Below are 27,116 nucleotides of genomic sequence, written 5' to 3'. Positions count from 1 at the left end.
CCCTCACCCCGTTTCCCTGACACGCTTCTCTCTGCACTGAAACCACCCTCACCCCGTTTCCCTGACACGCTTCTCTCTGCACCGAGACCACCCTCACCCCCGTTTCCCTGACACGCTTCTCTCTGCACCGAGACCACCCTCACCCCCGTTTCCCTGACACGCTTCTCTCTGCACCGAGACCACCCTCACCCCCGTTTCCCTGACACGCTTCTCTCTGCACTGAGACCACGCTCACCCCCGTTTCCCTGACACGCTTCTCTCTGCACTGAGACCACCCTCACCCCGTTTCCCTGACACGCTTCTCTCTGCACCGAGACCACGCTCACCCCGTTTCCCGACGTCCTTCTCTCTGCACCGAGACCACCCTCACCCCGTTTCCCTGACACGCTTCTCTCTGCACCGAGACCACGCTCACCCCGTTTCCCTGACACGCTTCTCTCTGCACCGAGACCACCCTCACCCCCGTTTCCCTGACACGCTTCTCTCTGCACCGAGACCACCCTCACCCCCGTTTCCCTGACACGCTTCTCTCTGCACCGAGACCACCCTCACCCCCGTTTCCCTGACACGCTTCTCTCTGCACCGAGACCACGCTCACCCCGTTTCCCGACGTCCTTCTCTCTGCACCGAGACCACCCTCACCCCGTTTCCCGACGTCCTTCTCTCTGCACCGAGACCACCCTCACCCCGTTTCCCGACGTCCTTCTCTCTGCACCGAGACCACCCTCACCCCGTTTCCCGACGTCCTTCTCTCTGCACCGAGACCACCCTCACCCCGTTTCCCGACGTCCTTCTCTCATGCGCTCCCATTTTAGCTGACAAAAGGACAAGGGCCCACACAATAAAGAAAGAGGCTTTTTTATTACATTGTTACAGGCGATGCATTGCGTGAGCCGGTCCTGTGTACAATCCCCAGCCGCGGCGAAACATCACGAGAAGCACCTATATCATCTCACATCGTACACAGCGCAGAACAGGATCACCCCGAACGTCCACAGAAGACCGAAAATCACTTTACAAAAAAAATAAAAATAACACCCATTTTTATATTTAAAAAAGTGCCAGCCCTTGAGCCGCAGAGCATTAGAGACGCCCAAGGACATGCTGCCGCTGGAACGAGGCCGCCAGCCGCGTGTGGCCAGGCCTGTCCTGGCTTTTAAAGCTGAACTGAAGTGCTCCAGACACATCTCTGGAGTTCCTCTGTCTTAGGATTTTCCCTCTCTACTGTAGTAATGTGTGAGCATGTCAGCCTGACGACAAGTGACCTTCATGCGTCCTACGTGTGACGGCCGGAGGCTTTCCCTTTGTAAGGCTTAAATCTGAGTGCAGTAAAGAATGAAGAAACCAAACACCAGAATCCTAAAGTCAAATGATAGTGGAGCCAGTGCCAATTGAGAGCAGCACTCCCACCCTCCCTCCGAGAGAGCAGCACTCCCACCCTCAGAGTTCTACTTTGGTAAATATTAATGTTTAACCAGTTAGCAAAATATTTAACCCAGTTAGCAAAATTAACACCGTCATTTCAATAGTTACTCTGTTGTGCATAGTAAATGCTGCAAGATGAACTTCACATTGGATGAAGCAGATTTGAGAAATGTTTGCCAGAAAGTGTGCCTCCCCCTCGACAGGACCCTAAGCCCAGGGAAAGGAACAGAGGCCCCTGCAGCTGCTGTGCCTGCGTGCGCCGGGCTAGATCGTCTGGTAGCCGGCGTGACTCCTCTTCCTGCCGACGAGGTAGGCGATGAGGACGATGAGGACCAGCCCCGCCAGGGCGCCGCCCACAGCGATGGGGATCAGCATGTTGTTCTCGTCCAGCAGACACTCCTCCACTGCCAAGACAGACGGATGGCGTCAGGGCTCCGCTCACACGGGGGCCTGCAAACAGGCCTCTCTCCCCACCCACCCTCCACATCAGGCAAAAGGCAAAGAGGAACCCTGGCGGAAGGTTCCAGGTCGAGCTGGAACTGTCACTTGGGGAAGCCGCTGCAGAGACTGGTGCTCTCTGCAAGCGAGGAAACCATACACCTTTCTTCCCCGTCTGGAATCGGGCTGTGGCCGGACAGCTGTGCTGTGTCCAGGGCCTCTGGGCACATCAGATGACAGTTTTGTATTCGACTTTCATGGGAGAAGTGCCACCGCTGTTTCTTAAAATGATTCCCTTACTCTCAAATGGTACCGGGGGCTCCTAGCTGAGATACGCTGGGCCTCGCTAAGGCGGGGGAGCTGCCTCAGACCGGGAAAAAGAAACAGCTCCTTGCCGAGGAACAGGGGCATCGCCCCAGCCCACACGGAAGCAACTATATGTCCACAGGCGGAGTCTGAAGCGCGTCCTCCACACCCCACGACAGCTGCCCTCGGTGACACTCACCAGATCCAAACTGGCCACCTTCCACCTTGAAAGCCTGGACCCACACTTTGAATATGTTGACTGAAAAGGCCTTCGTGACGCGGACGTGCTCCTCAGCGTTGCACTTGTAGGAGTTGCCGACGGTGGCCTGCAGGGCTCTCAGGGAGCTGTTGGCAGCTTTAAAGGCAGGGTCTGCAACACACAGAGAAGTCTAATGACTCCAGGACACCCTGGGCAGGGGGGCGGGGGCTCGCAGAGATGGTGGGTTCTCACCTCTGGCGTCAGGAAGAGTTGTATTCAACTGGATTCCTTGTAGGAAAAACCGGCTAGAACTTGCATTCTTAAAAAGAAAAATGATCTTTAACCACTGAGCAGGTTCACAGAAAGACGATCTTTAACCACTTAGTAGATTCACACATTTATCATCAAACTTCAACAGTCATTTGGTAATAAACCCGACTTCCTACGTTTCTAGTATTAGAACAAAACTGCAGAATAAAGGCATTGTGTATCTCTGGGGAATGAAAATTTTAGTTAGTTCCTTCCAGACCCTTTTCTGAGAGTCTTGCTCTGTTACCCAGGCTGGAGCGCAGTGGAGTGATCACCGCCCACTGCAACCTGAACTCCTGGGCTCAAGCGATCCTCCCACCTCAGCCTCCCAAGTAGCTGGGACCACAGGTGTGCGCCACTACGCCCAGCTAACTCGTTTTATTATCTGCGGAAACGGAGCCTCCCTGTGCTGCCCAGGCTGGTCCTTCCAGACCTCTTGAGAGAGTCAGATTCTCTGGAAAACGGGGACTGCAGGAGCTATCACGGCACAGGAAAGCATGATTTGGAAAGCTAAAATTATAAGAAACTGAACTGTTAATTCATTTGCACAGCGATTTAAAAAGACAAGTAACAATTATATGCTTCATGTCTTATGCTGCTAACTGCACAGGAGTCCACCCAAGTAGAAATGCCATCACAGAGCCACAGGGCAGCAGCATCTGAGGCCAGGAGGCCACGCAGTAGACCCTCATCCTGCATCCTCTCCCCTGCAGCCATTCCAACTGTGGGCACGGCAGCCCCGCCCACATCACCTGCTCCATCTGTGAATGGAATGGAGAAGGAGGAGGGGAACTAAGGAACTCAAAGGCCCAGGAGAAAGGGAAGGCAGAAAAAAGTGAGGCCGCCTCCTTCCTAACACTGCCTCCCATGAGCAGACCCAGGTCACAAAAAGACGTGGCGGAGACACAGTGGGCGCCCCCACAGAGGCGCCGCCCCAGCCTCACCATCCCGAACTGGAAGAGCAGGACGGTGGTGCCCTCGCTGTGCAGCTCCAGAGTCACCAGGTGGGCGCCGCAGCTCCCGCTGGCCAAGGTCTTGTTGGGGTTAATGTTGAGAAGCCTTGTCACCGTCTGCGTAAGACAAGCAAGCAAGTCACCACCCTGGCTCAGGTCTTACACACTCTCGAAAAGACAGTCCTGAAACCGTGAATTCCAGGCCACATTTGTTTTAACCCAAATCAGAAGGAAAACACTGAAAGGCCACACAGATTTCGGTGATCTGTGCAGATTTCGGGGTCCCAAGATGACTCTCCCTGCCCCCGTGAGTGCAGCGTCCCCGCGTGGACGGCACCGAGCAGCACCACCTCCCCTGCAGCAGTCAGCCTTGCAAACTCACCCCATGGCACGCAAATCGAACCCCACAACCCCCACAGCCTGTCACTATTAGGGGAGAAAAACTATTTCAAAAGAAAACTATAAAAATGTAACACTTAAATGTTTCCATGATAAATATGTAAGAAACCTTAGGTTCTATCAGGGGCCAAGTTAATGTTTTAGGCTCCATAGGCCACACCGCTCAGTAGCCCATGCTGGACACCAGCCTTGGATGATGCAACCAGCAGGACGGCTGTGCTCCTACAAAACAGACTCCCTGACACAGATGCCAGCTCTTGTCCTGCAGGGTCACGTCCTGCAAGCTGAGCTCCCACCCTGCCTTACAGCATGACGTGCAGAGATGCGTGCTCTCGGTGCACAGGGAACAGAGGCCCCGCCCTGCTGTGCCATCCCCTCTCCCAGGCGAGGCCCAGGCCTACCGTGTTGTCCTTCCTCTCGTAGGTGAGGTTCAGCTGCAGCCCCATGCTGGCCAGCAGGCAGGTCCCGTTGGTGCCGCTCACGTTGTACTTGTCCACAGAGGGGCTCTCGGGCACGGGTGAGGGCGAGGGGCTGGGTGGTGCAGGCGGCGGCGCTGTGGTTGGGGAAGGCCTGTCTTGTTCACAGCGCGTCTCTACAGGTACGGTGGAGGGAGATCCAGGTCCGGGTTTGTCATAACCATCAGCAGTTACAGTAAGATCCAAACTCGGAAACAAAACTACACCTGTGGCTCTGGCGTCCTTGGTGACTAGTTTCTCAGTCTCCCAAGGTGGCTCTCGCTAATGCCCTTCTACATGCACAGGACAGAGCTGGGTCCTGCAGACTGCAGACGGCTCGCACAGGCCCCCGGGGCACCTTCAGCCTCCACCTCCCACTACCCAGAACAGTTCTGCCTGGGCAGCAGGCACTGCCCACCACATGCCATGCCTCGTGGCTGGACAGGGTCCACTGTGCCACCCTCTTCCTAAAGTGAGGGTGAGAAGGCCTTGACCGCTGTCACGAAGGAGTGGACGCAGGAGGCTGTGCTGCGTGGCCAGCCACCTCACCCCATGGGAAATGGTGACGACTCAGAAACTGCTCCCTGAGCTGTCGGGTGGGTGCCAGGATCGTGCTGGAAATACTACCCAGAGGAAAACAGGGTTTGCAGCGCACACAGACCAGCCAGGTGGGACGCAGGGCAGCCAAGGAGGCCCTCTGGCAGGACAGGGGTCAGGCAGCCTCCGTAAGGACCCCACGTGTGAGCAGAGACTCAAAGGCGGGCAAGGCTAGCCAGCTGTGTTGGGTTTTCATCTGGGGAGGTGGCTGTGGGGGATGGGCAAGCATCCTCACGAGGGAGAAGGTACTGAATGTGGGTGCGTCTGAAATCCCCGGACAAGAGGGCACAGTCCAGGGAGTCTGTGGAGGGGTCACATGGCACCCCCAGGGAATGCACAGCAGTCTGAATGTGACTCTGTCCCTCAGCAACTGACCCAGCAAGATGTTCACAACACAAACTTATATTCAAAGTCAAGGCAGACCGAACCCTCGGCAGAGCTCTAGGAGTCGCTTCGGTGGCCGACGCCCACACCAACCCACCATCAGCCTCGGAATCAGTCTCTTTTACCGCCTTGTTTCTGTGGCTACTCAAGAATAATATTTATATAATTTCTACCCAATTCGATCCTTTCCACATCTCTGCTAGGCTGAGTCACCACACGTGAGCCCCAAATATCCAGGGTGGGCAGCCCTGCGGGGAATCTGCCCCCGTAACCCCGTCAGTCACTTGTTGCTTCCGCTTCCATCTCAACAGTCAGTGGCCAACTCGACCTTCACACCCCATCTACTCAGGGGAGGAAAGAGACAGGAAACGTCACCTATGACGGCACCCCAACAGGTTCTGGGACACACAACACAGGAGCCCCGCACCCCGGTGTAAACACACAACGCAGGAGCCCCGCACCCCGGTGTAAACACACAACGCAGCAGCCCCCACAGCCCGGTGTAAACACACAACGCAGGAGCCCCCGCAGCCCGGTGTAAACACACAATGCAGCAGCCCCGCAGCCTGGTGTAAACACACAACGCAGGAGCCCCCGCAGCCCGGTGTAAACACACAGCGCAGGAGCCCCACGCCCCGGTGTAAACACACAACGCAGGAGCCCCGCACCCCGGTGTAAACACACAACGCAGCAGCCCCCACAGCCCGGTGTAAACACACAACGCAGGAGCCCCCGCAGCCCGGTGTAAACACACAATGCAGCAGCCCTGCAGCCTGGTGTAAACACACAACGCAGGAGCCCCCGCAGCCCGGTGTAAACACACAGCGCAGGAGCCCCACGCCCCGGTGTAAACACACAGTGCAGGAGCCCCACGCCCCGATGTAAAAGCCCCTTCCGGACAGAGCGGAAGATGGCAGAGAAGAGCTGCAGTAACCACACGAGGCTCTGAACTGAGAGGCATCGACAGCCCCTGGGAGCCGTCCCAGCCGGGGATGTGCTCAGGGAACCTCGCTCACTGCCCTTGGCTTAAGCTGCAGGTTGACCAGTCCTTTCCAAAACAGCTTCACCTGCTGGGCACGGTGGCTCATGCCTCTAATTCCAGGGCTTTGAGAGACCAAGGAAGGAGGACTGCTTGAGCCCAGGAGTTCAAGGCCAGCCTGGAAACACAGGGAGACCCCCATCTCCACAAAGTATTTCTGAAAAATTAGCCAGGCATGGTGGCATGCGCCTTAGAGGCTGACTCGGGAGGGTCACTGGAGCCTGGAGGCTGAGGCTGCGGCGAGTAGTTATAGTGCTACTGCACTCCAGCCTGGGAGACCCTGTCTCCAAAAACAAAAAGCAGCTTCACGGTTCCTTTATAAAATATTACAGAACACAGTTGAACAGGCAAAAGTTACATGTGCAAAACCCAATCAAAACTGGCTAGTCTCCAAATTCTAGTCTAGACGGCCACACGACACACAGAAAAAGTGTAACCTGCACTGCTCTGACACTTGTTTTAACCTATGGTCCACGTAACACGTTCATTTCCCCCCTTGTTTCTGTAGAGTGGTCACGAGAAGTTGAAAACACATCATCAGGTCTGACCACCAGTTTAAAGAACTGGAACTTGAGAAATGAGTGTGGATAAAATGCCCGCTTCCTTCTACCCGAATTACAAATGCAAAACCCACACTCTCCTTCCCTGAACTCATACTATTAATACCAAAGTCCTTCCTGCTGAGGATGAGGACACTGACGGAGAGCTCATCACAGAACACACGAGAGTGCCCTGCGCTGCCCGGGGGGAGATGGTGGCACAGCAACCCCTCGGGAGACCTGAGAACCTGGGGGTCCGCCGCACACCTCTCCCAACCCTCTCCAGAGAGCAGCACGTAGCCGGGCCTTTCCAAAGCTCATGTGCTCTGAAGGCCCCTCCTCTTCTCCTGGCAACAGCAGATCCTCACATCAACCTGCAGGCTGCAATTCAGAGCCTCAAGGGTTCGCACCCAGGCTCCCGGCTCATAGCTCCCACAGCCCCTCTTACAGTCTTTTGTAAAAATGTTGGCTGTGTCAGGCCTCTGACCTTCTCCTGCCCCTTTCACCTGTCCTAAGGCAGGACTCATCCTCCCCACCTTTCTGATGGTAGGTCTTTTTTTTCCTTTTTTTTTGAGACGAGTCTCACTTGCTCTGCCACCCAGGCTGGAGTGCACTGGCACCATCTCAGCTCACTGCAACCTCCACCTCCAATGTTTTACCATTGATTCCTTCTATTCAAGCTAGGAGTCAGACTCTGTTCCTAGGAATAAAAAAAAAAATGCTGCCAAATTGGGTGGGAGGTGAGACACGGTGACCTGTGTATAAAGGTGACCTCTATTTCCGATTCCTAACAGAAGTCAGGCAATCCTCTGATTCATTCAACAAGCGTGCACCTATCAGACCCTGAGGATAAAAGACGAAAACACCCCACTCCTCCAGGTGAACTCATAAACCCAGAAGCCTGGCTGAGCCTCACCATAGATCTGCTAACCCCATGTGGGCCTGCGCTGGAAATCCAGTTTGGATAGACCCCTGGCTGACTCCAGCCTCAGGCACAGCTGCACTCAGACCCTCCAGAGTGATAGTCATCTGCCCTGTTTTTTGTTTGTTTGTTTGTTTGAGATGGAGTCTCACTCTGTCACCCAGGCTGGAGTGCAATGGCATGATCTAGGCTCACTGCAACCTCCACCTCTTGGGTTCAAGCAATTCTCCTGCCTCAGCCACCTGAGTAGGTGGGACTACAGGCACCTGCCACCACGCCAGGCTAATTTTTGTATTTTTAGTAGAGATGGGTTTTCACCATGTTGGCCAGGTTGGTCTCGAACTCCTGACCTGAGGTGATCCACCCACCTCGACTTCCCAAAGTGCTGGGATTACAGGTGTGACCCACCGCATCCAGCCACATCTGCCCTACTTTGCTCAGGAAGGAAGGTACAAAACCAACAGGAAAGTCCATTCAAAGTTGGCTTGTGCTTCATTTCCTTTAAAAATAAAATCTAGGAGGTCCCCAAGCTTTATTAGGTAAGACGATGTATTGAAAGGCAATACGGGCCGGGCACGGTGGCTCACACCTGTGATCCCGGCAGTTTGGGAGGTCAGGAGTCCGAGACCATCCTGGCCAACATGGTGAAACCCCCCCTCTACTAAAAATACAAAAATTAGCCAGACGTGGTGATGTGCACCCGTAATCCCAGCTACTCAGGAGGCTGAGGCAGGAGAATCGCTTGAACCCAGGAGACCAAGGTTGCAGTGAGCCGAGATTGCGCCACTGCACTCCAGCCTGGGCGACAGAGCAAGACTCTGTCTCAAAAAAAAAAAAAAAAAGCAAGATGAATGAGGCTTTCTGGTCAACTGCCACCCAGGCTGGAAGCAGCCTCCAGGTAGCCCCGCCCCAAGCACATGTGCATCTCCACAATGGCTGCCTCCAGGAGGAGCAAGTGGCCAGGGCTGGGCTGTTGGGCCTTTTCTACTTGGAATCACATGCGTGTTCTCCATTAAAAAAGGAACCAATGTCCGGGATCTGGACACGGAGGGAGGCTGTACATGCACAGCAGCAGAGAATACATGGAAACCTAAGACTGCTCTCAAAACTAGTCTATCTTAAAACTAATTATTAGCCTGAAGAAACAGTTTCTCAAAAGAACCTAACAAGCTTCTCTGGGTCGACCTGTGAAGCCTTGTCTTTCGTCTAGAGAATCCTGCCACCTGTCTCAGGCGCTCAACATCCTTGCTGACCTCCACCTAGCAGCCCCTCACTTCCAGGCAGAAGGGAGCCATCACGCGACACGCACCCTTTGGTCACACAGGCACATGCGGACGTGACACGTTCTGCAACCGTGTCCGGGCCTGGACAATAGGGAGTCCCCAACCAAGGTCAGCACCCAATTCTCTCTCCTTTCCCAAAAGCTCTGACAGACAGTGCATGCCTTTCCTTCTCCTCTTCAAGCCACACTGATGCAGCCCAGAGGCAGCCAGCTAGGTGTGGAGCCCAGATAATTTGGAAATCAATAACCGGGAATACCACCCCCATGTGTTACTCTAACTCCCACTCGGGAGGGAGTGCTGCCCTAGCTGAAGTCATCTTTAGCTCTGGCTGTGGTGTGTCTGAGAGCATGAACACACCTAGACAGGCTGCCAGGAGGCCGTCCTCAGACATACGCAGCCCGTGACCTGGACAGGCTGCCAGACGGCCGTCCTCAGACACACATGGCCCATGTGAGAGGACTCTAGCCCACTCTTCCCGATGAAGCAAACACAACTCCAGGCTCCGTGTGAACAGAGGCTGCACCAGGAAAGGGACTGTCACCATGGCCCCCGGGGCCTTGTGTTGAGGATTAAAGGCAGCAGCACCTATAGAGGACCCAGCTCCCAAGTGTGTTTCCTTCTGAGCCTCCCCTATGGGAGCCCACATGGCCCCATCAAGTCCCAGTCACACCCAGGGTTTCCAAGTCGGGCTCCTTTTCACCCACTCATCAGGGAAGGCAAAGTTTGCTGTAAAGCAAGAGACAGTAAATATTTTAGACTTTGTGGGCTGTGGCTCTCTGTCAAGACAACACAGCCCTGCCACTGTTCATACAAAAGCAACCACAGATAATGTGTAAATGAGTGTGGCTGTGTTCCAAGAAAATTTAATTAATTTATTTTGAATTTTAAATAATCTTTATGTGTCAATAAATACTCGTTTTCTGATTTGTGGTATGTTACATTTACAAATCAAAAAGCCATTCTTAGCTCATGGGCTGTATGGAAATTGGAGTTGGGCAAGACCGGCCCAGCACCAGGGGCTGCCGGCCTACAAGAGGACCTGCTCCTCGGGAGCGGGAGGCGGACGAGCCTCCTGGAGCCCAGCAGTCACTTCTCAACCTTTAAGCAAGACTGCCGAGGAATGTTGCAAACCAAAGGTCTCTACAGGAGTTCTCAAGATTAGAGAAGGCTGTGATGTCTTCATACATTTCTAGCAGCCAGGAAAGCCCGCCCTAAGGGATGTCTCCATCCATATTTCTAGCAGCCGGGAAAGCCCGCCCTAAGGGATGTCTCCATCCATATTTCTAGCAGCCAGGAAAGCCCGCCCTAAGGGATGTCTCCATCCATATTTCTAGCAGCCAGGAAAGCCCGCCCTAAGGGATGTCTCCATCCATATTTCTAGCAGCCGGGAAAGTCCGCCCTAAGGGATGTCTCCATCCATATTTCTAGCAGCCGGGAAAGCCCGCCCTAAGGGATGTCTCCATCCATTCTAGCAGCCGGGAAAGTCCGCCCTAAGGGATGTCTCCATCCATATTTCTAGCAGCCGGGAAAGTCCGCCCTAAGGGATGTCTCCATCCATATTTCTAGCAGCCGGGAAAGCCCGCCCTAAGGGATGTCTCCATCCATTCTAGCAGCCGGGAAAGTCCGCCCTAAGGGATGTCTCCATCCATATTTCTAGCAGCCGGGAAAGCCCGCCCTAAGGGATGTCTCCATCCATATTTCTAGCAGCCGGGAAAGTCCGCCCTAAGGGATGTCTCCATCCATATTTCTAGCAGCCGGGAAAGTCCGCCCTAAGGGATGTCTCCATCCATATTTCTAGCAGCCGGGAAAGTCCGCCCTAAGGGATGTCTCCATCCATATTTCTAGCAGCCGGGAAAGCCCGCCCTAAGGGATGTCTCCATCCATATTTCTAGCAGCCGGGAAAGCCCACCCTAAGGGATGTCTCCATCCATTCTAGCAGCCGGGAAAGTCCGCCCTAAGGGATGTCTCCATCCATATTTCTAGCAGCCGGGAAAGCCCACCCTAAGGGATGTCTCCATCCATATTTCTAGCAGCCGGGAAAGTCCGCCCTAAGGGATGTCTCCATCCATTCTAGCAGCCGGGAAAGCCCACCCTAAGGGATGTCTCCATCCATATTTCTAGCAGCCGGGAAAGCCCGCCCTAAGGGATGTCTCCATCCATATTTCTAGCAGCCGGGAAAGCCCGCCCTAAGGGGTGTCTCATACATATTTCTAGCAGCCGGGAAAGCCCACCCTAAGGGGTGTCTCATACATATTTCTAGCAGCCGGGAAAGCCCGCCCTAAGGGGTGTCTCCATCCATATTTCTAGCAGCCGGGAAAGCCCGCCCTAAGGGGTGTCTCCATCCATACTTCTAGCAGCCGGGAAAGCCCGCCCTAAGGGATGTCTCCATCCATATTTCTAGCAGCCGGGAAAGCCCGCCCTAAGGGATGTCTCCATCCATATTTCTAGCAGCCGGGAAAGCCCGCCCTAAGGGGTGTCTCATACATATTTCTAGCAGCCGGGAAAGCCCGCCCTAAGGGGTGTCTCATACATATTTCTAGCAGCCGGGAAAGCCCGCCCTAAGGGGTGTCTCATACATATTTCTAGCAGCCGGGAAAGCCCACCCTAAGGGGTGTCTCATACATATTTCTAGCAGCCGGGAAAGCCCGCCCTAAGGGGTGTCTCCATACATATTTCTAGCAGCTCTAAAGCAAATCACAGGCCCTCACACTTCAGCAGAATGAGCTGGACTGTGAGGCTCGGGAGAGAAGCTCCTCAACAGTAACAGGATTTACCGGGTGTTTGCTGGTGAACTCTGGGCCAGATGCTGAGATGCACACTTTGCATGCATTTCTCTTTTAATTCTAACAACCTTCCAAGACAGGCTTTTAATCTCATCCCACATGCAAAGAAAATGAGAGGTAAACTACTCTGCTCAGGATCACAGGGCCAGGAGGTGGCCTGGACCCTGCCTGACCCCAGAGCCTGGCAGCTGGGTTAGCAGGTGCATCATCACGGCCCTGACCTCTTCAGAGAGGCAGTGCTGGTCTTTCTGCACCTGTCCCTAAGCTGGCTGGCAAGAGCTGGGTGGAGATAAGACTAGGTCTGTGTGTGAAGGCAACTGGCTCAAACTGCAAGAGATCTGTGACCCTGATCCCATCATCTCTGCCCCAGTAGAAGCACAAAGGTTTCAACTGCTTTACCCTTCTGACGTTTTCAAGTAATAATTGTATGTATTTACCATGTGTGTCAGGATGTTTTGAAATACATCTACAGCTAAAATCAATCACTTTTTTATGGTGAGAAGAGTTAAAATCTACTTAGCCATATTCAAGCCAGAATACATTATTAACTGTAGTCACATGCTGTACAACAGATCTCTCCAACTAATTCCTCCTGTCTTCCTGAAACTTTCTATCTTCTGACCAACTTCACCCCCTAGCCCCTGGTGACCACCATTCTACCTCCCCGAGTGCTACTTCTCTAGTTCCCATGGGAGGGAGACCACACAACATCTGTCTCTGTCCTGGGATATTTCACTTCAATCTTCTACCCTTTTTAATCAACATGTGTCCACCCTCATCTACAAGTCACCTGCCCTAGGAAGAAGGATGAGAATATTCTGCAGAGACGTCCCTGGCCGTGTGCACACCCCTTCCAAGCAGAGCCCAGCGCCAGGACACAGAGGAGTGAGGTCACCCACAGTCACTGCAGCCCAACTACCCACCCACTAGCACCAGAGGGCCAAGGGTCAGTGTCCTACCTTCCCTGCTGAAGTTGCTGTTGGAAAGGTACGCCTGGATGGTGGCATCATGGAGCGTTACGGTCACGTTGTTCATGTGGACCTGGGTGCCACTAACACATCTGTATTTTTTATCTATGTCTGCCCTGATGTCAGTTATAGATTCCACAGTCTTGATTTCTAGATTTAAAAAGAAAAAAAAAAAAATCACAATTGCAAACCACTTTTAGTACTTAGTTTGTTATTTTAGCCCTGACGTCACAGATTCCACAGTCTTGATTTCTAGATTTAAAAAGAAAAAAAAAAAATCACAATTGCAAACTACTTGTCGTACTTAGTTTATTTTATGTGTTTTTTTTTTTTTTTGAGATAGAGTCTTACCCTGTCACCCAGGCTGGAGTGCAATGGCGTGATCTCGGCTCACTGCAACCTCTGCCTTCTGGGTTCAGGCGATTCTCTTGCTTCAGCCTCTTGAGTAGTTGGGATTACAGGCACGCGCCACCACGCCCAGCTAATTTTTGTATTTTTAGTAGTGAGGGGGTTTCACCATGTTGGTCAGGCTGGTCTCGAACTCCTGACCTCATGATCTGCCCACCTTGGCCTCCCAAAGTGCTGGGATTACAGGCGTGAGCTACCATGCCTGGCTGCGTGTTTTTTATTTTTTAGAGAGAGTCTCACTCGGTCACCCAGGCTGGAGTGCAGTGGCGCCATCTCAGCTCACTGCAACCTCCGCCTCCTGGGTTCAAGCGATTCTCCTGCCTCAGCCTCCTGAGTAACTAGGATTACAGGTGCCTGCCACTACACCTGGCTAATTTTAGTATTTTCAGTAGAGACAGTGTTTTGCAATGTTGGCCAGGCTGGTCTCCAACTCCTGACCTCAAGTGATCTGTCTGCCTCAGCCTCCCAAAGTGCTAGGACTACAGGTGTGAGCCACTACACCCAGCCTGTAATTCTCAGGTAAAAGTAACTTTAGACCATCCTCCAACCCAATTTTCTATCACTTTATAATCGGCCCATCTTGGTTCTTACCTTTGGAGCTTGCATTGGGGAAAAGGTGTGTGTCTGACAAGTTATAAACAAAACTCATGAGCTGGACGCTGTAACGTGTTGCATTTCTTGTGAAATTGAGGGTTAGTGTCTGTCCTCTTCCAAAAGCAATCACGAGACTGGGGTTGGAAGTGTTCTCTTTTCCACAGGAGCTGCTGTTGAGCACTACTTTGGCATCTGATGGCAGGTCAAAGGTCATGTTCTAGAATAAACACAATTAAATATAACCCAATTGGGATACAGGTTATTAAAAGTTCAAAGAGAGATTTTCTGTAAGTCTGATATAAACTTATACTCCATTTCCAGCTCACATATCACTACTGAGGTACTCATTTTTAATATAAACCAAAGAAAGGTTAGTGTTATATGTCAGTAACAGACTGAAAAGTATTTCAGGTATAAGAGAAAGTTGACTTAATAATTCTTATAATCAAAAATTTGCAGCTGGGCATGGTGGCTCACACGTGTAATCCCAACACTCTGGGAGGCTGAGGTGGGGGGACTGCTTGAGCCCAGGAGTTCAAGACCAGCCTGGGCAACATAGCAAGACCCCATCTCTACAAAAACTAAATAAACTAATTGTGGTGGCATCCGCCTGCAGTCCCGGTTACTCAGGAGGCTGAGGCAGGAGGATCGCTTGAGCCTAGGTTTGCTGCAGCGAACTACGATTGCACCACTGCACTCCAGCCTGGGCAACAGAGCAAGACCCTGTCTCTAAACAGAACAAAAGAACCCCATAAATTTTCTGTTAATGTAACAGAATTTAAAGCGTCTTGAAATTGAAATAATTTATACCAGTTTCAGGCTGTGATATATATTTGAGAAAAGCTATCACTACTTTTTTGCTATAGAAATGTTAATTTAAATAATGTGTCTTTAAATAAAGGAAGTGTTCATAGCACAAATGTTTAAATTTACTATTATAAGCAAAACAAGCAACTGAAAACCACCTAATGTTCATCAAAATAAACCAGATAGGTCAAATAAACTACAGTGAAGCAGTATACTAATGTGGGCAAAAAAAAAACCCACGAAACTACAGAGGTGATAAAGACATGCTTTGTGAAATAACAAAGTGCATAACAGCATAAGATGACCTCATTTGTGAAACATAATTTACTACAAACTATTTTAAAAATCCAACCACCAAAACCAAACATTTAAAAAGTGATGTAGAAATTAAATAAAAAGTGCTTGGAGACCAGGTACGTTGGGGCACGCCTATAATCCCAGCACTTTGGGAGGCCGAGGTGGGCAGATCACCTGAGGTCAGGAGTTCGAGACCAGCCTGACCAACGTGGAGAAACCCTGTCTCTACTAAAAATACAAAAATTAGCTGGGCACATGCCTGTAATCCCAGCACTGCGGGAGGCCAAGGTGGGCAGATCACTTGAGGCCAGGAGTTTAAGACCAGCCTGGCCAACATAGTGAAACCCATCTCTACTAAAAATACAAATAATTGGGCCGGGCGCGGTGGCTCAAGCCTGTAATCCCAGCACTTTGGGAGGCCGAGACGGGCGGATCACGAGGTCAGGAGATCGAGACCATCCTGGCTAACACGGTGAAACCCCGTCTCTACTAAAAAATACAAAAAACTAGCCAGGCGAGGTGGCGGCGCCTGTAGTCCCAGCTACTCGGGAGGCTGAGGCAGGAGAATGGCGTGAACCCGGGAGGCGGAGCTTGCAGTGAGCTGAGATCTGGCCACTGCACTCTAGTCTGGGTGACAGAGCGAGACTCCGTCTCAAAAAAAAAAAAAAAAATACAAATAATTAGCTGGCCATGGTGGCACGCACCTGTAGTCCCAGCTACTGAGGAGGCTGAGGCACGAGACTCAGTCAAACCTGGGAGGCAGAGGATACAGTAAGCCGAGATCTTGGCACTGTACTCCAGCCACCTGGGGGACAGAGTGTGACTCTGTCTCAGGAAAAAGAAAAAAGGCTTTGACAAGTATTTATAATTTGAGACAGGACTTTTTTTTTTTTTTTTTGAGATGGTCTTGCTCTGTCACCCAGGCTGGAGTGCAGTGGCAAGATCATAGCTCACTGCAGCCTCGACCTCACAGGCTCAAGCAATGCTCCCACCTCAGCCTCCCAAGTAGCTGGGACCACAGGCACACTCCACCATGTCTGGCCTTTTTTTTTTTTTTTAAAGAGATAAGATCTCGCTGTCTTGGATTTTTAAAATATTTTGTTATTACAAAAGGCTTTAGTCATCCCAAAGAAACACAAAGCCATTTCAACAAAACTACTAAGGAACATTTTAATCAAACTAGTACAGTGTTTGTAGGACTGCATGTCAAACAACCATTTATATACATTTCTTGGAGTATAATAATTTCTCTAAAGTGGCTCACGCCTGTAATCCCAGCACTTTGGGAGGCCGAGGCGGGCGGATCACAAGGTCAGGAGATCGAGACCATCCTGGCTAACACGGTGAAACCCCATCTCTAACAATAATACAAAAATCAGCCAGGCGTGGTGGTGGGCACCTGCAGTTCCAGCTACTCAGGAGGCTAAGCAGGAAAACTGCTTGAACCCAGGAGACGGCCGAGGTTGTGGTGAGCTCAGATTGTGCCACTGCACTCCAGCCTGGGCAACAAAGCGAGATTCCGTCTCAAAAAAAAAAAGAAAGAAAACTAGAAAAATGTTCATGATAGGCCGGGCGCGGTGGCTCATGCCTGTAATCCCAGCACTTTGGGAGGCCAAGGTGGGCGGATCACGAGGTCAGGAGATCGAGACCATCCTGGCTAACATGGTGAAACCACGTCTCTACTAAAATACAAAAAATTAGCCCGGCATGGTGGCGAGTGCCTGTAGTCCCAGCTACTTGGGAGGCTGAGGCAGGAGAATGGCGTGAACCCGGCAGGCGGAGTTTGCAGTGAGCGGAGATCGCACCCCTGCACTCCAGCACAGGCGACAGAGCGAGACTCCGTCTCAAAAAAAAAAAAAAAGTTCATGATAAACGGTGAGGTGCAGCACATATAAAGGTTTGTTATTGTGCCTGTGGCTATGGCACATGACAACACAGGTTACTGACAACGCCAGAAGGAAAGATACAGATAGGAAAAGCACCGTGTTTATATGGGGCCATTTTTCAAAGACTTGGTTGAAATGTTAAAAATCATCTTTCCACACACACAAGGGAAGCATGAAGTGCCCTGGTGTTTCCTACCTTAGGGCCACTCTTGGTGTCGTAGTTCACTGAGAAGGCAGCAGAGAAGTTGGCCATTATGCAAGCGGTCCCGTTGCCATTTCTCACCATAAACATTGCTGCTGATGCACAATGCATGAGGCCTGTCAATTCCAGGGAAGACAGAGACCATCAAAAACTCTCCAGAAAACACCACTGAGTATCCCCAGTTTCCACAGCTGTAGCAGTGATGGGTTTTGTTACAAGATTCCACTGTTTCTCTTTTTTTTTTTTTTTTGAGACGGAGTCTCACTCTGTCACCAGGCTGGAGTGCAGTGATGCAACCTTGGCTCACTGCAACCCCTACCTCCCAGGTTCAAGCAATTCTCCTGCCTCAGCCTCCCGAGTAGCTGGGACTGCAGGCACGTGCCACCAAATCCAGCTAATTTCTGTTTTTAGTAGTGACGGGGTTTTGCCATGCTGGTCAGGCGGGTCTTGAACTCCTGACCTCAGGTGATCCACCCACCTTGGCCTCCCAAAGTGCTGGGATTAGAGGCGTGAGTCACTGCACCCAGCCTCCACTGTGTTTCTTAAATCCAATAAAGAACCAGACACATGGATTACGCGGCCAGTTCACCTGGTGCCCTGTCCCTCACGGATACTGTTCTGAAATTGTCATCTCTAAGCCCATCTGATTGAGTTTGCCAGCCTGGTCTTTTGCTATTTAGTGCTTTATTTCAGAACACTTATCAAGAAGGCACATGTCAATTTCTGCGTCATCCTAGGCATACGCTGCTCCGCCTTTTTCAGAGAATCTCTGTAAGACGGGGTGCCTTGAAGGCACGACTCGCCCATCTGCAGAAATCCAAGGGAGAGCCTGCAGCATCTTTCACTGTGGTCCTCACCTGCTACTTAACATCTGGTTAGTTTTATTTCTCACGGACTCAAAGGGCTGAGCTCTTTGCCCAATTTCAGAAAGGTCCTCACACCACCGCACATCCGGTGGAGTGGCCTCCCTTCCCCATCCTGAAGCAAAGGGACCGAATGGAAGCACTAGAGGTCTTGCCAGCTTGACAGTGGTCCCTGCTAAATTTTTCCTCTCTTACCCCACCCGCTTCCCTGATCAGGATGTTTGGTAACAAATGCAATCTGATCACTATGGTAGAGACACTGGTAATTGTACAAATTGCACGTTATGACACAGTTTTTTCATTACAGATTGGAAAACAGGTGTTTTTGCCTGTTCTAAAGCCAAACACCGATCTGCCACCACTGGGAACCATGCAGAAAATGGCATGCTTTCACTTGTCTCTGCTGCTACAAGCTCATGTATGCCAGTCCGGTGAGCACTCACCCCCGGGGTCTGAGCTCACACTGCGTGAGCACACACACACCCGGGTCTCATTGGTCACGCTAAGTGTAAGTGCAGTTCAGGCACACTGTGAGGGCAGATACTGAAAGACAGGACGCTCAGCTTTTCATTGAAAATCCTATTCCCTGGAAAAGTAATGGATTCCAATGAATCCAGCTCATTTCAACCTTGGGTCTTTCACAAAATAAAATCTTTAGAGCAACTATTCTTCAAGCCTAAAGCAAAGTATATAACCAGAAGTCCCACCTATCTTCCCTTTGGTAAAGGAAATACCAAAATCTATGTCCATAAAGAAAAGGTGCTGCCAGGCACGGTGGTTCACACCTGTAATCCCAGCACTTTGGTGGGAGGCTGAGGCGGGTGGACCACGAAGTCAGGAGTTCAAGACCAGCCTGACCAACATGGTGAAACCCCATCTCTACTAAAACTACAAAAATTAGCTGGGCATGGTGGCAGGTGCCTCTAGTCCCAGTTACTCAGGAGGCTGAGGTAGGAGAATCGCTTGAACCAGGGAGGCAGAAGTTGCAGTGAGTCGAGATCGTGCCACTGCACTCCAGCCTGGGTGACAAGAGCAAAACTCTGTCTCAAAAAAAAAGAAAAAAGAAAGAAAGAAAAAGAAAAGGTGCTACAGGACAATGAAATAAAGTAGGGCGTGAAAGGAAACCTCCAGTCTACTGTCTGCTTTGCTTGGTTTTTCAACCCACTCTGCAACACTCAGGCAGGATCATACTAACGGCACTTCCAACGAATCCAGAGAATCCAGAGAAGGTTCTGTCACTTATTTTCAACATAGTAAAGGTTTCTAAAAACAGACAAAATATTCTCACTCTTGTGAGAGATCAGATGAGTGCACAGAAGCTGCAGCAGATGCCAGCAAGAAAGCAGCAGCGGACAGGCAGACACAGCAGACACCAGAGACTTAACACTGACAGGAGCTCAGCGTGGACACGGCCACTGCCCACCCCGCCCTCAGCTGAGGAGTCACAGGGCTCACAGCCACCGCTGACAACCCAGGTGCCTGCGTGGGAGAATCCACAAGCTGGCTTTTTATTAAGCTGCCCTTTTATAAGTTTTCTCAAACACTATTTACCCACCCAAAGCATTTCATTAGGAAATAATTCAAACTAAGTCGTTTTTCAATTATACAATTTTCTTTTCACTTAGTACATATGCTGAGGGTTTCAGCTTTTTTATTTTTACTTTTTAGAGACTGAGTCTCACTCTTGCCAAGGCTGGAGGGCAGCAGCCCTCCACCTCCCAGGTTCAAGCGATTCTCGTGCCTCAGCCTCCTGAGTAGCTGGGACTACAGGTTTGTACCACCACATCTGGCTACTTTTTGTATTTTTAGTAGAGATGGGGTAGGCAGGGTTTTGCCATGTTGGCCAGGCTGGTCTCCAACTCCTCGCCTCAAGTGATCCACCTGCCTCGGCCTCACAAAGTGCTGGGATTATAGGCGTTAAGCCACCATGCCCGGCCAGGTCTCAGCTTTCAGAGGAAAACAAAGAAATATTATTAAAATAAATTTAAAGTAAGCTTTGGCAGCACAAGATGCCTGCATTACTCTGGAGAGACCCAGGAATTTTGAGTTATTAAACTTATGCTCAGAAGGCAATTTTGGTAAAGAGGAAAATAAGAGCATTAACACACAGAGGTTGAAGAGAAAATGTATGTATGCTAAAGGTCAGAAGTTTTTTAAAAAATTCCATAACAGGCCAGGCGCGGTGGCTCATGCCTGTAATCCCAGCACTTTGGGAGGCTGAGGTGGGTGGATCACAAGGTCAGGAGATCGAGACCACGGTGAAACCCCGTCTCTACTAAAAATACAAAAAATTAGCCGGGCGAGGTGGCGGGCACCTATAGTCCCAGCTACTCGGGAGGCTGAGGCCGGAGAATGGCGTGAACCCAGGAGGCGGAGCTTGCAGTGAGCAGAGATCCGCCACTGCACTCCAGCCTGGGTGACACAGCAAGACTCCGTCTCAGAAAAAAAAAAAAAAAAAAAAATCCGTAACACTGGCAACTGGTTAGCAAAAAAAAAAATAGACAAAACACCTTCTCGAATAAGTTTCAATATTCCCAGTACCTGACAAGTGTCACAGTCCAACAGGACAGCTGTTGGCAGCATTGCCAAGGTGGGCACCCTGGCCTACTGGTGACTGCTCTCTCTGGCAGTCCTGTACTCAGACACGAACACGATCACTTCTCCAGGGATCACATAGAGGAGGAACTGTGGCTTGTTCCTTCAAAATACTCCCACTTGGGAGAAATCCTATTCTCTGAAACAAGTGCTGCTGTGGGAAGCATGCATGCTTCTGAGTCAGAGGCCTCAGTTCTTGGAGGCTCCTCCAGCACTTACTAGCTATGCAACCACGGCCAGTAGCAGAGCCCAATCCCCAGTCTCTGCGCCCAGAGCAGGAGGGGAAAGTGCCAGTGCCTCGGGGCTGTCGGAGCAGCTGAGCATTTGGTGCCCAGCACTAATGCCAGCTTTGATGTCAGCTATTATTAAACATCTGCACAGGCACAGAAGGTTCCTATCAAGTTCATCATTCAATCCTCAGTATCTGACACAAAATATCAAGAACTATCTCATTTAACAAACACTTGAAATGCACTTACTTTGTGCCAGATGCTGCTCTAAGCACATCCCAATTATCATGACAACTCTTCACATCACAGGGAGATTAAGGCATAGAGCCGTCAATAAACCCACCCAGGTCACGCAGCTAGTGAGTGGTGCAGACCTAGATCTGGAAGAGGGTCTTCTGACTCACAGCACGTGCCACCTCTGAACCACACTGCCTCTCCAGCACTTGACGACTGAGGGAACGGGCTTCCCATCAGGACACACTGGCTAGGTGCAGTGGCTCATGCCTGTAATCTCAGCACTTTGGGAGGCTGAGGAAGTGGAGGACTGCTTGAGGCTAGGAGTTCCAGACCAGGCTGGTCAACACAGCAAGACCTTGTCTCTTAAAAAAAAAATTAAAATTTTTCTGAATTAAAATAAATAAAAATTAAGAAATACCTGCTTTTGACATTAAAGATTACCATCTGAAGAAATGAGTAAAAAACTTCATTTTAAAAAATTAGGCCGGGCACAGTGGCTCACGCCTGTAATCCCAGCACTTTGGGAGGCTGAGGCAGGCAGATCATCTGAGGTCAAAAGTTTTATACTAGCCTAGCCAACATGGCGAAACCCCGTCTCCACTAAAACAACAACAACAAAAATATATATATACACACACACACACACAAATTAGCCGGGCGTGGTGGCACACGCCTGTAGTCCCAGCTACTCGGGAGGCTGAGGCAGAAGAATCACTTGAACCCGGTAGGGGGAGATTGTAGTGAGCCGAGATTGTGCCACTGCACTCCAGCCTGGACAACAGAGAGACATTCTGTCTCAAAAAAAGAAGAAAAAAAAATTTATTAAGAAATCACATCTTAGGCTGGGCACGGTGGTTCAACACCTGTAATCCCAGCACTTTCGGAGGCCGAGGTGGGCAGATCACCTGAGGTTAGGAGTTTGAGACCACCCTGACCAATCATGGAGACACACTGTCTCCACTAAAAATACAAAATTAGCTGGGCCTGGTGGCACATGCCTGTAATCCCTGATACTCGGGAGGCTGAGGCAGGAGAATCACTTGAACCCAGGACGCGGAAGTTGCAGTGAGCCAAGATCCCACCACTGCACTCCAGCCTGGGCAACAAGAGTGAAACTACGACCAAAAAAAAAGAAAGAAATCACATCTCAGCATCTTAGTTTTTGTTGGCTTGATTCTTTTAAATATGGCATTTTTATTCTACTTAACCAATGATGCAGAATCATTTATAAAGAATTAAAGGAAAAAAATACCATCCCAGGCACTGAATCACAACCTCTAGAGGCAGGGTATAAATGTGTGTGTGTGTGTGTGTGTGTATACATATATATATATATTTTTTTTTTATGGAAACAGTCTTGTTCTGTCACCCAGGCTGGAGCCCAGTAGCATGATCTTCACTTACTGCAATCTCTGTCTCCTGGGTTCAAGCAATTCTCCTACCTCAGCCTCCCAAGTAGCTGGGACTACAGGTGCACACTACCATGCCCGGCTTATTTTTTTTGTATTTTAGTAGAGATGGGATTTCACCATGTTGCCCAGGCTGGTCTCGAACTCCTGAACTCATGCAATCCACCTGCCTCGGCCTCCCAAAGTGCTAGGATTACAGGTGTGAGCCACCGCGCCTGGCCGTATATTTCTTTTTAATTTTTTTTGTAGAGACACTGGTCTCACCGTGTTGCCCAGGCTGATCTCAAGCAATCCTCCTGCCTTAGCCTCCCAAAGTACTGAGATGACAGGCATGAGCAACTGTGCCTTGCTGTGGTATGTATATTTCTAAAAAGCTGATCCTGTGGATCTATGCATATGTTTGGTTAAGAGCCACTGCTATAAAATTGATCCTTTCTTCATGTATGTACTCAGCATTTACTACGTGTCAGTCAGGAAGGGAGACACACAGGCCAAAATCATCCCAGTGCAGCCGACCAGATGCTACCATGCAGAAGCACATGCAATAAAAGTCGTGGGAACAGAGAAGAAAGGGTAACGTTGTCTGGGATGGGGCTAATGTAATACAAATTCAAAATTATAGGGCTACCAAGACATTCTGACCTCAAATCTACTGACAAATTAGTTCTTTCCATGGCATAACTGACAATCTGCACAATCAAAGGTAACATCAGTTAGCAGAAATTTTTTTTTTTTTTTTTTTGAGACGGAGTCTCGCCTTGTCACCCTGAAGTGCAGTGGCATGATCTTGGCTCACTGCAACCTCCGCCTCCCGGGTTCAAGCAATTCTCCTGCCTCAGCCTCCTGAGTAACTGGGACTACAGGCCTGTGCCACCATGCCCAGCTAACTTTTTAAAATTATTTTTAGTAGAGACAGGATTTCACCATGTTGGCCTGGATGGTCTCGATCTCTTGACCTAGTGATCCACCTGCCTCAGCCTCCCAAAGTGCTGGGATTACAGGCATGAGTCACTGCACCTGGCTTTTCTTTCGTCTTCTTTTTTTTTTTTTGAGATTGAGTTTCGATTTTGTCACCCAGACTGGAGTGCAATGGCATGATCTCAGCTCCCCGCAACCCCTGCCTCCCGGGTTCAAGCAATTCTCCTGCCTCAGCTTCCAGCGTAGCTGGGATTACAGGCGCCTGCCACCACACCACGCCCTGCTAATTTTTGTATTTTCAGTAGAGATGGGGTTTCACCACATTGGCCAGGCTGGTCTTGAACCCCTGACCTCAGGTGATCCACCCACCTTGGCCTCCCAAAGTGTGGAGATTACAGGCGTGAACTATACCAGCCAAGTATAAAGTTTTTCAAACCTCCTAAGTGACAGTTGCTCAAGTGGAAAGAGTAAGGTGGTCATCCTGCTGACATCAACGGTTTAAAGGGTCACATTATGCAATCACAGCTAATCCCATCTATCAAGACAAGTTTCAGTTCATGCTTGTCTGAGCTTTCTAAGTATTCAAACACAGCAGCTTTAAGCAATGCCTAATTATTAATATAGTGGAAATTCGTAATTGAGCAGTTTTTTTTTTTTAAAGGTTTTTGGTGAAATTTGCACATTAAAATAAACATTTTAAATATCTTTAAATACAAGTTGTTAAAAGGCCTTTTTTAAAAGTTGGATTTTGGCCAGGCATGGTGGCTCATGGCTGTAATCCCAGCACTTCGGGAGGCTGAGGCAGGTGGATCACGAGGTCAGGAGTTCGAGACCAGCCCGGCCAGCATGGTGAAAACCCATCTCTACTAAAACTACAAAAATTAGCCAGGCATGGCAACGTGCGCCTGTAGTCCCAGTCACTAGGAAGGCTGAGGCAGAACTACTTGAACCCAGGAGGCGGAGGCTGCAGTGAACCAAGATCACACCACTCACTGCACTCCAGCCTGGGTGACAGAGCGAGACTCCGTCTCAAAAAAAAAAAGTTGGGCCAGGCACAGTGGCTCAAACCTGTACTCCCAGCACTTTGGGAAGCAGAGGCAGGCGGATCACCAAGTCAGGAGTTCGAGACCAGCCTAACCAACACGGTGAAACCCTGTCTCTACCAAAAAAACAAAAATTAGCCCAGCATGGTGGCGGGTGCCTGTAATCCCAGCTACTCTGGAGGCTGAGGCAGAAGAATTGCTCGAACCCGGGAGGCAGAGGTTGCAGCGAGCCAAGATTGTGCCACTGCACTCCAGCCTAGGCACAGAGCAACTCCATCTCAAAAAAAAAAAAAAAGTTAAGATTGTAAACATAAAAGATATAATGGAACAGACCTTAGAAGGCTAATTACATGAGCAATATTCCAATCACAATATTAGGCAGTTACTGGATTTTTCACTTCATTTTTAAAGTGAGGTTTTATTTTTTTATTTATTTATTTATTTATTTTTTTTTACAGAGTCTTGCTCTGTTACCCAGGCAGGGGTGCAGTGGCGTGATCTCAGCTCACTGCAACCTCTGCTTCCTGGGTTCAAGCAATTCTTCTGCCTCAGCCTCCCAAGTAGCTGGGATTACAGGCGTGCGCCACCATGCCCGGCTAATTTTTGTATTTTTGTAAAGACCAGGTTTCACCATATTGGCCAGGCTGGTCTCGAACTCATGACCTCATGATCCGTCCGCCTCGGCCTCCCAAAGTGTTGGGATTACAGGCGTGAGCCACTGCGCCCGGCCTAGAGGGAGTTTTTTTGGTTGTTGTTTTTTTTTTGCAGTGGCCTACTGTTTCTGTTTTGTTTTTTTTTTTTTTTAATTTTTTTTATTTTTATTATACTTTAAGTTCTAGGGTACATGTGCATAATGTGCAGGTTTGTTACATGTGTATATCTGTGCCATGTTGGTGTGCTGCACTAGAGTGAGTTTTTAAAACATGAAACAAAACATCAAAGTCATGAGGCTTATGAGCATCTGTAACAAAGAACAATGCAGTTGCTGTGACATGACAAAACTTGTTTCTGCAACTCCTCTCATTAACTACACTGGACCCTGCCGCAGGAGCTGAGCAAGGCTTCAGGTTTACTACTGGAATAAGTTCATCTCTGTGGCTATTCAGGCAGTTCAAAGAATTCATTTTACACAACAGGCAAAACAAAAAAGGGAAACCAAAACCCATTCACTCACAGTAACAGAGTTTTAGTGTTGGATGGGACTGAGGGATTTAAAGAAGTCAAGGCAGATGTGTACAGGAGTGTATTTCTATATCTACTCAACTCACATACACTCCCTCAGCTTGATTCTGCATCACCTTTCAGATCCTGGCACTTAAGATAATCTTCCCATATTACTGGGGGGGTGGGGGGGAGGTGAGAAAACAGTGCCCCAGAGGTGGGGCGGCGGGGCGCATCCGGACTGTCTTAAAGAGACAGCGCACATCCTCTTATGAAGAGAATAAATAATTAGAACGAAATTCACCTGTCAATACAATATTGAGCACCTACTACCGGTCTGAGCTCTATGAACTAACAGAAGAGAAAGGTGCTTCCCCACGTGTTCCCGGGTCCCGCATTTTGGCCTACAGGAATGGCGCTCTTTAAACTACTTACTAGACATGAACATCGCCACCGTGAGTCTGACGCCAGCTTTCCCTCATCTTGTCTGCTATGGAATCTTGTGAAATCCCAAAGATAACTTTAAAAATTATTTTAACATACACGTGAATTCCCAATAACATAAATACATTCGCATCTCCTCCACACCGCTGCAAGAGGCGAAAGGTTCAAGTACAAAGGTGGGGAATGCTGGCGCCGGCTTCTCCCTGTCCTGGCTGAAACCCATGTTGGGAAGAGCTTGATCTAGGTCACCCGCCCGGGGGCTGAGACCACAGACGTCCCTGCCACCTTCGGCGGCGCAGCCTCGTCTAGAACTCACCGCCTCAACTTGCCAGGAAACTTAACGACCTGAAAGCACCAGACCGCCGAGCTTTCGCACTCAACATCCCAGAAAACTAAGTTCAGTGAGACAGACCCTAGAGGAGCCAGGTCCTGGGATGAGACCGCCTGGTCCCCCAAGCACCTGCCACTGAGTTCTGCCCCGACCCTACGACCCCGAGAGAAACACCCGCCCGCAGGCAGAGCCGGCCGGGACTGGGAGCAGTGGGTGCGGGGCGACCCGCGCGACAACGACCCGGCAGCCACCCGCCCTCAAGACCCAGGGGCCTCGTCCCCGCCCGGTCCCGCCGCTCCCAGGCCCCGCCTCGACCCCCTCACCGAGCAGCAGCAGCAGCAGCAGGGACCGCCGGGCGCTGCCGGGGACCGCCATGGCGCGAGGCGGCCGGGTACAGTGCGGGGAGCGGGGGCGCGGGCGGCGGTTGGGCAGCTGACTGCCGGGCGCGGGGGCGGCGGCGGGGCGCGGGAGCCAAAGGCTGGCGTGAGAGACGGCGGCGTTCCCAGACGCAAGAGGCCCGGCCACTGCGACGCCGGCACGAAGAAGACCCCGCGGCCGGCAGCGCCTGTCACGTGAGCTGCGCCGCGCCCGGGCGTCACGTGACCCCGCGGGTCTCGCGAGAGCGCGCGGGTCGGGCGCCGGCGGATCGGCTCACCGCAGGTGCGGCAGCCTCCAGCCCCGCGCGCCCAGTC

The 27,116-nt window shown here is 50.6% G+C and overlaps 1 protein-coding gene across 1 annotated transcript; it reads right to left on the bottom strand.

The window, feature by feature from the left end:
- Nucleotides 1–842: 842 nt before the first annotated feature.
- On the bottom strand, nt 843–27,116 carry LAMP1 (lysosomal associated membrane protein 1). Its single transcript, XM_030922015.1, has 9 exons — nt 26,748–27,116; nt 17,188–17,309; nt 13,999–14,218; nt 12,991–13,149; nt 4,431–4,621; nt 3,622–3,747; nt 2,621–2,687; nt 2,369–2,539; nt 843–1,829 (listed from the first exon to the last, which is right to left on the bottom strand). Exons 1-9 carry the CDS (start codon nt 26,797–26,799, stop codon nt 1,690–1,692), a joined length of 1,248 nt encoding a protein of 415 aa, XP_030777875.1. The 5' UTR covers nt 26,800–27,116; the 3' UTR covers nt 843–1,689.

The sequence above is a fragment of the Rhinopithecus roxellana genome, chromosome 18, assembly GCF_007565055.1.
Source record: "Rhinopithecus roxellana isolate Shanxi Qingling chromosome 18, ASM756505v1, whole genome shotgun sequence".
Classification (NCBI taxonomy): Eukaryota; Metazoa; Chordata; class Mammalia; order Primates; family Cercopithecidae; genus Rhinopithecus; species Rhinopithecus roxellana.
The sequence above is the reverse complement of the archived record's forward strand: the minus strand, read 5'-3'. Positions and strand labels throughout refer to the sequence as shown.